This window comes from Rhipicephalus sanguineus, chromosome 7, assembly GCF_013339695.2.
Source record: "Rhipicephalus sanguineus isolate Rsan-2018 chromosome 7, BIME_Rsan_1.4, whole genome shotgun sequence".
In the NCBI taxonomy this organism is placed as follows: domain Eukaryota; kingdom Metazoa; phylum Arthropoda; class Arachnida; order Ixodida; family Ixodidae; genus Rhipicephalus; species Rhipicephalus sanguineus.
The window spans coordinates 165240406-165252586 of NC_051182.1; the positions used below are offsets into that span (position 1 = coordinate 165240406).

General features: G+C 44.5%; 2 protein-coding genes across 2 annotated transcripts in view; one reads left to right on the top strand and one right to left on the bottom strand.

Moving 5' to 3' along the window:
- Window positions 1–12181, top strand: part of LOC119400472 (protein argonaute-1) — a 379544-nt gene that overhangs the window by 324944 nt on the left and 42419 nt on the right. The window lies entirely within an intron of this gene.
- Window positions 1–12181, bottom strand: part of LOC119400471 (TATA element modulatory factor) — a 67494-nt gene that overhangs the window by 41043 nt on the left and 14270 nt on the right. Inside the window, exons 7-12 of the mRNA XM_037667526.2 lie at window positions 10637–10754; window positions 5395–5450; window positions 2666–2736; window positions 2422–2518; window positions 1732–1817; window positions 970–1031 (exon numbers count right to left, since the gene is read on the bottom strand). Of these exons, the coding sequence (XP_037523454.1) occupies window positions 970–1031; window positions 1732–1817; window positions 2422–2518; window positions 2666–2736; window positions 5395–5450; window positions 10637–10754 (490 nt within the window). The remainder of the gene's footprint in view (window positions 1–969; window positions 1032–1731; window positions 1818–2421; window positions 2519–2665; window positions 2737–5394; window positions 5451–10636; window positions 10755–12181) is intronic.

A 12181-nucleotide genomic window follows, 5' to 3' on the forward strand; every position in this document is an offset into this window, starting at 1 on the left:
TGGAAGTACAGATAATGAAGGCCTTTTTTTTTTTTTTTTTTTTTTTTGCTGACTATGTCGTCATAGCTACCATCTAGAACAGTGCTGTCAAACTCAACTCAGTTAGTGGGCCGCATTCACAAAATTTACTCCCACAAGGGCCGGGACAGTAAAGTTGGAGTCGGGCGAGGGGCTTGTGTTTGGACAAAATGTCAGCTAACATTGCCATTTGAAAGAGGGCCTTTTCTATATCTCATATAAGGGTCGATTCTAAAGGGTATTTGGTGCCGGATTCTGGAAACTTATCGATACCAATCTCCAGAAATGACTAAAATCTAGACGCCGATACTGAAATACAGAGTTCTTGTTCCACGCTCATGTTTGAACACATGGTGACTGCATGGAGTGCTTTACGAAGGAAATGCCTGAGACCAGTCACGTCTATGTAGCTAGCTGAACAAAGCGTTACTAATCGCAATAGGCGAGAAAGTAATGCGAGTACTATTTAGCAAATTCAGATGCTCATGAACGTTCTTATTAAGAATAAACAATAAGAGAGGAAGACAGTCAAGTGTTGGTGGGCCGCACGCTGTTCACGGATCGCGTGTTTGAGGCCCCTTATCTAGAAATACAGATCTTGAAGGCCATGCCTTTGTTCGTGGGACTGAAAATCGTCATGAGTGTCTTGCGCTAAGTGAGGTGTGTGATCATTATGTAGAGGAAAAAAAAAACTAATTTTAATGACAAATTTCAGGTGCAAGCGCTTAGAGATCGGGCTGCTAAGCAGGACTGGATGGGATTCAAGCAGGCCAGTGCTGCATGGATGCGGTGCATGATCAGGTGCGGTGCAGGAGGAGAGGCGCTTTTCCGGAACGGCATGGAAACTTGAAATTAGCCGTGAAATTGGAGGAGGCGCTTGCTCAGAATTTTACGGTGTGTCCTTATTTTGTGGTCTTCCATTGCACTCAAACATAACATTCAGTCTCTCACCTGAAGTGCTGTTGCTTCTCGTTCCAGCTTTTGTGTCGACGACGTCAGGTGCCGTATTGTGTCTAGCACAGGAAAAACAAAAAACACAATGGAGTAGAAGTTGTCATTCTGACCCCCCTATGCAAAAATTTCCCCGTATTTCCAAAGTTATAAGGATTCACTTAGTCATGTTGCAAGCTGCCTAATCAGACATTTTCTGATAATGAAATGAATAATAGGCTCACATTACGTGCCTCACAATACACTTATGTGAAAATGTGACTCACCTAACTGTTCCTCACTTTTTCCAATGAAAAGCGATAGGATTGTGTAAGTTGGCCCTCCATGACTTTGCACAAAGAATAGCCACCAAACCTAAACCATTATTTTTAGTACCTAAGTGCTCGTACATGTGCATGACTGATAAGCAAGCACTGCCTTTCCTCGAGTATGCTGATAAGGCCAATACTCCATATCTGTGTTAGCCAATTCAATGCAATTTAATTTTCAGCATTGGAAGACAATAATGTTGAGGGCAGCAAACAAAAAAGCCTCAAAGCTGGGCTTGAAAATGTCCAGTGATCATCACATCTGACAGGGAGCAGTACAACAGTGCAAAAGATAATACGAAATTAGCATTGTATATGTGAATATACATTAAATGATCGCCGAGGTACATCCCACCAAGATGACATTTCACACATTTTGACCAAAAAAAAAAAAGACAAAACAAGAAAAAAGCCAAAATTCAGCCACATGTGCTGAGTACAAGAGAATGTCTACCAATATGCTTCTTCTCCTGTTCGTCCTTGGCACTGAGAGATCGCCGAAGCCGGTCGAGCTCCTTGCTCTGCTCTTCCAGGCGCTCCCTGGGACAGGCACAGAAAATGAACCCAATCACAACCATAGCATTTCAAGCTCTCTCCCCGTTTTGAAGTGGGAGGCAAACGATATTGCCAGAAATATCGGCACAATCTGCACAAAATCCCCCAGGGTAAATTTTATTCCATATTTTAAACCATAGACTTCAACCTTCCTGTCTCCTACATGGGCACAAAATCGCAAAAGTACTAACACAGTGCAGCAATGAACAAAGAATACAAAAAAATGGAATGGGAGTACGACCAATAAAAACTGCATTTGTGGGCATTTACGACATTTAACACTCAATACCTGTCTTACCAATGCATTGCCATAACAGATAAAAACAAGAAGATAAGAGAAATGAAGTACTGCACACCAGTATCTAGCCTGTTCTGTTCTAACTGTTTTGCTGTGGAGAGGTTGAGGTCCATATTGCCTCGGCTACTCCATATCACGAAGTTATGCCTCTTTTGTTCTTTTAGAAACAGTAATAGTTGGAGATGTTACCATGGCAATAAACTTATATTTTGTTTAGGAAGACTAAAAATCACAATATGACACCGTATCACTTTCACATCGTTGTAGAATAACAGTGACAACAGAACCCACTTGTGAGTCTTGATGAGGTTCTCCATTTCCTTTTCCTTGGCCCGCAGTTTCTTGATGATTGTCGATTGTTGCAGGTGCTGCTTGGACAACTTCTCTCCTGGGAATGTCAAGAGAAGTGCATGGGCGTCAACGCAATGCATGTGACTGTCCTAGCAAGCTCACAAGCGATGCAACTCCCGACCAGCACATCAACACGTGTGGCAAAAGCTCATAGTCCAAACGAGGCCAAAAAAAGTACACTCACCTTCTGACATGAGCTCCGCAATCTGTTCATCCTTCTCCTTGAGCAGAACATCCATCTGGGAGATGCTCACTCTGAACAGAAAAAAGACAGAGAGAGAACAAGCTTGAAAAAGGAGGGTCTCTCCTATATTATAACACAGCCACAATAGAGAGCTTTGGTTGGCCCATAATCTTCTTAGCATTTGCAGTTTACTGGATTACCAGAGGGGTGTACAGCAGCAAGGGCACTGCTAGTGACATCTTGTGGCGCAGAGTCTATGTAGAAGCACGCATAGTTAATACTGAGTGGTTTACATGTTACACCTAAGGACATAAACAGTGATGCTACCGAGGACTTCTGATTTGGAGCAATTTTTGGAGCAGCAGAATTTCCGTTTTGGAGCACTTTGGAGCAGCAATATTTTCATCTTGGAGCACTTTGGAGCAGATAATCTTGCATCTGGGAGCACTTTGGAGCAGCGAATTTTACATCCTGGAGTGCAATACAGAAGCATATTGCATTAACATTCAAGCACCTGAGTATTATTATGGGGCTCTTATGAAGGCTAGAAATATTTCGATCCATTGCAAATCTCATGGAAAAAAATCATCTCAGGAGCATAGGCGTGCGCACAGGGGGGGGGGGGGGGGGGGGGGGGGCAAAATCTGCCCCGTACATTGACCCTTGCGATAGCAATTATATGGACACTCGGCGGATTTTTGCCGTCGCCGTTGCCGTAATTTTCCGTATAAAGTCCAAATTAATAACATCACCACGCGCATTCTAGCCGCGGGTAAAAAGCTCGCGAGCGCTGGCGACGAACGCGGCTGAAGCGGAGATTAAACTAGCTGGCCGTCTGTCTCCGTCGCACGGACAGCCCATGAGATAACATCTTCCCGCGTGCGGGCCTGCCGTCGATTGCTCATCAAACAGAGAGGAAACGCCCCGCCCGTCTTTCGTAAGGAGCATGAAGGGACGCCAGGGGAGCGGAAGGGGGGGGGGGCATCGTACGAAGGGCGCAGTCGCTTGCGCGCGCGCTATCTCGAGGCATCAGGAGACGGCTCGTAAACTTGCTGTCCTCTCAACGCTTACTTCGCGTTTAGAGAACTCAGAGCAAGAAAACGCTTCGGTTCCTGGAGGGGCCATATTCCCTTAAACCAGCGTTTTGTTGAGTTACGCGAGATCGGATCCAAAAAAGTTAGTTGCTAGTCTTACTTCGTTTCACAATACAATTTCTTGGTATCGCATTCATTGCTTCGCTCTTAAGCGAAACTGAGTTTCTTTAACCGTTAGCTATTGACCCCCGAAAGCGAGGGGCGGACGTGTAACATGGCGTAGCCGCTTCACTGTGGGCCGTCAGCGACGGGCCCGCTACTGACAGCTGTGCATTTGCGGCTGCTCCGACCAGGAGATATGATTTTACTAATGAGATGACATTTTTAAAAAAGCAAGCAAAAAATTCGAATTAGAACCCTAGCACGTGAGCTCGAAAGGGCAGGGCCTTTTGGGGGTATTTACCGCAGAGTGATTACAAACTCGGACGTGCTGGCGGAAGGAATTACGAAAAAGCTGTTCTGGATGAAAATCCATGGATAAAGTATATCTGAGGAAAAGTGTCAACGCGTTTCCACCGTTCGCGTGCTCTTCCATAAACGCGAAGCAAGGAAAATTCGATATTGTCCCATATATCTACTGCGAGCGAACGCAGATTTCATTCCGCGATGTCCGGAAACAGAAGTGACAGACATTTTAGCGGCACTCATGTGGCTATTACTGAACATTGCTTTCCTTGCGTGCCGTGCGACGCTTGAAACGAGCTATCAGCAGCGTTTCTGGAACAGACGACGTCCGCCGATGAATTCCCGTCGCACTTTCTCGCTAGCGATAGGCCTAGACGTCACGAGCCTCTGCGGAGAGCGTGTTTTGCTGTCGAGCCGACTTGCAGAACAGAAGCTGCGTCGGCACCGTGCATGGCATCGTGGCTTACTCGGAACGCACGCGCGAGCGCCATTTATTCAGCGGAATAATTCTTGGTCCATGATTGCGACTTTATTGGCAGCCCCAAGATCGAGCTGCACATGTTCTGACGCGCCGGCGGTGCGATTGCCGGTGATAGACGCCCCCAAACCCGAGACTTTGGCGCAGTTTGGCGCAAATTTCGTCGATATTATCAGGATGGCGCAGTAAATACGATTTGGCGCACTTTGGCGCAGTTGACGCAGGAGTGGAATCACTGCATAAAGCATTGGTAGTGAGATAATCATGTGCTCTGTGTACTTTCATGGTTTTTCATCAACAACCCTGATGTGACAAGATTACCTTTAAATACACTATAGCTGGACAAAATGCCACAAGATGTCACGACCAGGTATGCTTCTGCCATCCCCAACTCCAGCAACCCGGTAAACTGCCAACGGTAACAAGTTTACGGACAAGCTAAGCCTTTCTAATAATTACATATTCCTGGCTGCCAACTAGTTTTCTAACATACAGCTGAAAACCTCACGCCTAGTATTACACAAACATTCACAAATTATCATTTACAATGAGAAGCATAATAGTATCCCACAGATATATTGAACCTGAAAGCAGGGTCAAGGTGAATGCTGCCTGAAAAGCACAGCTCACTGTCGTGCTATTTTCTTGCACTTCAAGAGCATCTCGAAAAACTTTTGCCGTCATTCTAACATTACTTTTCACTTGCCCATCATGCTTTGTTGAAAGATGGTGCTATGACCAAACGAACTCACTTGGACACAGCCTCCTGTTGGACAGCCTCAAGTTTGGCTTTTAGAGAATCCCTTTCCTAAAGAAATAAAAAAGAAGGAAAGACATAAACAGGGGTGGAAGCGGGCGTGAGCGTTTTGGAGCAGCTCATGGAGCAGGAATAATGCTGTTTCGGAGCAGCTTTGGAGCATCAAAATGTGTGTTTTGGAGCAATGCAAGTTAGTTTTGGAGCAGAATTGTAGGGTCAAACATCATTGTTGTTTAATTTTTATTTCTGGTAAACACAAGAAATTCCAACGATTTTAAAAAAACATTCAATATTGAGGAACCAACAGCACTTAAACAAATGATATATATACACCAGTGTTGGCGGTAACGCGTTACAAGTAACGGCGTTACCGGTAACGCGTTACTTTTCTCGGTAACTTAGTAACGTACTCGTTACAATTTAGAAACTATAACGGGTAACGTACTTACGTTAACATTTTTCGGTAACGTGTGGTGTCACGTTACTCGTTACTTTTTCATCCTGGGGGTGCCGTTTTCTCATAGCTCGCCCCGACAAATTCCTTTGTCGCAGCGTCGGACTGCTGTCGGCCTGCCAGGCATTCACCAAGAAAGCGCGGGCGGAATCGCTTTTTTTTTTTTTGGAAATTGTGGGGACCAATTTCTTAAGACGCGCCGACTCCTTGTGTGGAGGTTTGGGCCATCGCCACAAAGAGCTTGATGAAAGCCGCATAATTCGCCATGAGAAACTGTACGGACATGCTTCTCGTGGAAGTGGATGTAGCAGATGGATTGCTGGCACCTGTGCCTTTTCATGCCCAAAAGACAGGCCGTCCGAAGAGAAAGCGCAAGGGCTGGTTTACTCCATACCACGTGCCGATCGTGAAATGTTTTACGTGGGGGAAACGAAGAACTCCCCCGGGAGGCTGCGACAACATAAAAACGATGTCCGCAAGTTCGCGTGACAAAGGAGTACACTCACTGAGCATTGCATGGTAAACGACCCCCACATCGAATTCGACAACTCCCGCGTCGTCGATTTAAGCAGCTTTCTGTGGAATTCTGGCCCATCCAAGCGACTGCCGGTAACGTCAACCGGTCTACAGGTGCGCTGCCGATCGAGAGTCTGCCTTATTGTGGAGAATAGGCGTGACCCCCGGCAGGAAGAAAACCCTGAAAAAGAATGCGAGCGGGACGCGAAACGTAGAATTTTTTCTTCTAACGCAAAAAAAATCTTTTTTTTTTTTTACTCACTACCTTAATACCGCTGTCACACGAACAGCCTTAACAGCTAGTCTAGGTGGTGTTGCTTAACCGCGGTTAAGCTAACTACGGTTACGGTTACAGCTAACCACGGTTACAGGTAGCTACACGGCAGACATTACCGCAGTTAGTGTACTAATCGTGGTTATTGTAAACGGGCGATTCTACGAGAGATCGACACGGATCCGAAAATAGATATTTTAGATTTGATTGATTATTTTATATTTTATGCATGTCCCATGCTAGTAGCCCGAAAAGGAACTTAATTTCCTTATTAAATGCATAATCTACGAGGAAAAAAAATATCATATTCAATCTGGAGGGACCAATTTCATTACCTGTCGTTCTCAAAAGTTCAGGACGTTGTAAAACACAAATATTATCGTTACAAAGAAGATATTTTGTGTATGAAATGTATGCGCAACAAAGAGTAAAGTAACATTATTTGAAACTTGTAGAGCTAAGGAAACTTTTTTTGAAAAATGTCTAAATATTCGACATTCTATAGCAGCTACAAAGTTGATAAGGCTTATCAACCTTGTTTTAAAAATAAAGTTTGCTTTTTGTATCTGCAACTGCAGCGAAGTTTCTGGTTATTGAACTCCTGAGCCAATGAGGCTGATGTTGAACGCCCTCACATAAACGCTCGCAATTTTTGCGGTAATTATACAGGTTAAAGTGAACAAAAAATATTTATGCACAGATATTTTTTTACGTGAAAGGCAACTTTAAGCCACTATACCATTGCTAACGTCTGGTACATTGTGCAAGTAATACTCGTTAAATCAGCATTTTGGGTATATTCGTTGTTTGGGTTAGAAGTTTGATGTGAAACATAAATTTCAGATTTAAATTATTGTTATTGTGGGTTCCTGCGGCAAAGATAATAATAATAATAATAATAATAATAATAATAATAATAATAATAATAATAATAATAATAATAATAATAATAATATCTGGGGTTTAACTCCTGCGGCAAAGACACATCGAATAAAATTTATGATTGCGGAGTAACAGCAGAGGTAACGTCCGTTACTTTTTTTCGGTAACGGTAACGGTAACGCGTTACATTTTTTTGTAGGTAACGTAGGGCGGTAACGCGTTCCTTTTTTTATAGTGTACGAGTAACGTATTTAGTTACTTTTTTTCAGTAACGCCTACAACACTGATATACACACACGCTCGTACCTGTTATCATTAAAACATCACAGCTGTGATAGAGCAATGACTCAGGAAAACGAGATAAGCGATGTTTTGAATAGCTACACTTGACTAGACTGACAAATGAAAAACGTTCATGGTAATGAACGTTTTTCAGCAGCGGCGTTTTTGCGCCGCGTTTGCCGGGTTGCATTTTCGTCAAAAGCCTACGCCGGCTTCAAAAAGTTCCTTCGAAATGCGCGGAGGTCAGCGCCGTCTGGAGGCATTGGAAGAAACCAAACAAACACGCGTCTGCACCCTAAACTCCACATCTCGGACGACGGCGGCGATGCGCCGCGCGAGGCGTTTTCTTTCTACTTCGAGTAGGAAGACGCGGCGGCGTGATTTTTGAGATAGCGTTCATCAAAATGACGCGCGCGACCCTCCGACCACGCGTCAGTCGCGCATGATATCAAGCCATTCGGGACGCAACAGCGCGATTTCGCGAAGGCGTTCTTCAAAAAAACACGCGCGCGGTCCCTCCAAACGCTCGTAAATTCACGCCAAAAATTGCGCCACGCACTTCCACCTTTTCCCTTCAAGTTCCAAGATTTGTCCAATTATTGTTGTCGGTTATATGCACGCAAATATGGCACTTGAGGTGCGATGATACTAGATGTCGCAAGTGCACAATTTGTATCCGTGGTCTGTTTTCGTACTACCTCACATTCGTCTTTTCAGTAATAAACGTCCCAAGTGTCTATCTTGTTCTTTTTTGTATATTTCTTCACTCGCCACCTCATGTACCAAGCCACACACAGCCACGGCGGCGAGCGGCATGTCATGTTGTGCTGCGGATGGTACGAGCTACGGCGTACTCGACCACGAGCCGAGCGCAGGTTCTCACGAGCCAAAATCGAACAACGCGACCGATCGCACTAGCGAGACTAAGCTCGTCGCTGCACGAGCGCGTTTACATGCTGCATTTATAACATCTAAGGGCTTGTGTGCAATGCAACAAATTCTGCACATGGAGAGGCATGCTCTCGCTAAAAAAAAAAAATGAGTTTCAGAAATGGTCCAACCAACTTACACAAACTGAAGCCCTGCGAGTGATTTCGCAGTTGGTAGTGGCTTCATTGACCGCAAACGGATTAAACAAATTTTTCGTTTTCATACAGACTTATGAAACAAGATCCATATTACACAATCAGCTATACAGTGGTTTCCTAATGCAAAGTTTCTAATAAATGGTCGCCCGTTTACGTTCGCGGCAGCTGCTTGCACTATCTTCATGGCTTCACACCAAATTAAATATTCGCAGTAAATAGAACCTTTTCGACCGTATGAAGCGTCAACGCACTTACTTTTATTCATGTTCGCAATCCCAGGCCACGATGACAACAACCGCCTCGTGCGCGCAACGCGCCAAAAGACTCCGCTGCCGCCAGCGTCACAATCGAAATATGGCTGCACAACTCACTTTCTTGTTCGCTAGGTTTTTTTGCGCCTTCGACAAGGTCGCGAGAGCGCGCCAAGTGATGTGATGATGATATAATGATATAAGCTCGCTTGGGCGCGCCATGACACGGCTGACAGCGGCACATGAAGGCACCAAACGTAGCCTCGGTGATCGGTTCCGGCAGCGCACCGGAGCCCATCGCGGAGGCCGTGCACGAAAGACCGCTTGGGAGCAGTTTTGGCGCAATAATGCGTTTTGGAGCAGGATGGCGCAGTAGAAGCGCATTGGCGCAGCGTGGCGCAAATGGCGCAGCACTTCCACCCCTGCATAAATACTGTGAATCATTCTACCGGCAAACGAAGACATGGACAGGATAGGAAGACGCACAACGCCGGGCACCGACAATTTAACAAATTTAGTAGGAGACAAAAAGAGTGGTTTTGTTGTCATGCCGAAAGCAGTGTACAACGAGAAAGCGGATGAGGCTATCACAAAAAGCTTTGTTAAATTGTCGGTGTCTGGCGTTGCGTGTCTTGTACATGTCTTCATTTGCTAGTAGAATGTTTCACAGTATTTACCAAAACCAACTAGCCCAGCTGTCAATGCTTAGCAAAAGACATAAAATGCACACAATTCTGTTACTGTCCCAAAAACATAAGGTTGACACATGAACTTAGCAGTGCTGTAAGTGCTGCAAAATCGATAACTGGGCTAGTTCGATGCATTCACACTCAAAACATGTTAATGATAAGGAGTTCAATAACTAGTTGTTGACTATAAAGGTTCAATAAGGAGTTTGATGCTTTGCAATAGGGAGTTTTTGTTGGCTGTGAACAGCTGCACATAATCAGTTTTTTTGTTGTTTCTTAACATTAACCCACTGTTAATTTCATAGGTGCTGACTACGAGGGTGGGCAGGGAAGGGTAGGGGGCAGGGGGAGAGTGAGAGGGGAGGGGGGAGAGAGAGAGAGGAGATCCCCCATTGTCTCCCCACTCTTTTGAAGGTTGCTGGTTCGGTCCCTGCCAGCGGCAAGTCATCTTTTCACCCACTTTACTTTCTTCACATTTATATCCTAATTACTACAAATAACATCCCCTATACTTTCCTTGGCATTATTGTCTATTAGTTGTCATTAATATTGTGTCTAACAAAGAAAAACGAGCCCTTAAAAGTCAGCTTCTTTACTTCATTGTCTCCCCAGTAACACATGGTAAGGCCTACACTACGGTCGGGTACCACACAATTGAGTCGTTGAGCCCTATATTCGTTGGGGTTCTCTTCAGTTCAAATTCTATTTCATTGAAACAAATTTCCTGTCCCCCTGGAATATGAATTGATGAGGTTTCACTGTACTTCTTCGTGTACGAGTAATGACTTGAAAATCTGTTACCCTGGATGTGTCGAGAAGCTTGGTTTCCAGGCGGGCAAGGCGGTGGGTGAATTCTTGCGTCAGTCGTGATGTATCCTGATTGTCCTTTATCCGCTGCTGCTCAGATTTCTGCAATGCACTGCGTATTGAACAGCACTGCTTAGATGGCACACCGGAACCCCCATAGTGCGACAGAGGTGTAGAACCAAACTCACACTAAAGCTGCCGTACATGCTTACAAAGAGGACCAAGACAACGACAACATGGATTGATGATGGCAGAAAGACAAGATTCGAGAATTGGTTTACTTCGCTGCATCGGTACATTTGTAACAAAGAAGAAGTGGAAAAACAAATGTACCATTCATGGTGAGGATAGCAAGGTAAAAGCTACAATACCTGCAGGTTGACCAGCCTCGCCAACCCTTCACAATGGCACCAACGTGCGGTACAGAAACAGTTTTAGTTGTAGGTAACATTTGAACTCGCAATGCAAAATCCATAAACATAAAAAATACTCAAGATGTTGTATTTACATCAGAAAACAAGGCATTCAAAGACACCATATATAAAATTGAATTTTTAGGCATTAGACGTAAAGTGTCATCTGTTAGATTGAATTTGTTTAATACACTGGGTAGGCAGTATTGTAGTAGCTGCGATCCATAGTTTGTACACAGTTTTGGAGTGTGCCAGTGACCAGTGTGTCTTATTGAACTTGTAGATGGATTTAGAGTTAAATTTGCTAATGTACATATGTGCTAATTTAATGACATGGCCCTTTTAAGTAATAAGCCAAGCTTCGTTTTACACTGCCAAACAAAAAAAGAGGGGCACGTAGCGAAGTGAGAAGACAGCCCGAGTGATGATGCATGATGGAAAGGACGAACACAACAAACCAAGTGTCAGCATTTTAACTGCTGTGATGATCTATAGATTCGCACAAGAAAAACTGCACAACAAGAAGTCAATAGTTAGACATGCATTCATTTGAAATAAGGTATATGAGAACAAACCGAATCATACTAGGTTTGAAAGTGTCGGGCAACCTTTCAGTGGATTTTATAATATCTACAGTGTGTGCTAACACGGACTGGACCAGTCCCTCAGGAATGGGCAATCATAATCATCATCATCATCAGTATGACTGCACCCACTGCAGGGCAAAGGAATCTCCCGTGTTTCGCCAACTAACTCTGTCCTGTGCTTGCTGCAGTCACATTATCCCTGTAAACTTCTTAATCTCATCTGCCTACATAACTTTCTGTCTCGCGTGTTTGCCTTCTCTTGGAATCCAGTCTGTTACTCTAAATGACCAGTGGTTATCTTGCGTACGTGCTACATGACCTGCGCATGCCCATTTCTTCTTCTTGATTCCGACTAAGATGTCCTAAACACCCGTTTGTTCCCTCACCCACTGTGCTCTCTTCTTGTCCCTTAAGGTTACCCCTACCATAATCCTTTCCATGCCGTGCCGTGTTGTCCTCCATCTAAGTTGAGCCCTCTTTGTAAGCTTCCAGGTTTCTGCTCTGTAGGTAAGCACCGGTAAGATGCAGCTGTTACACAC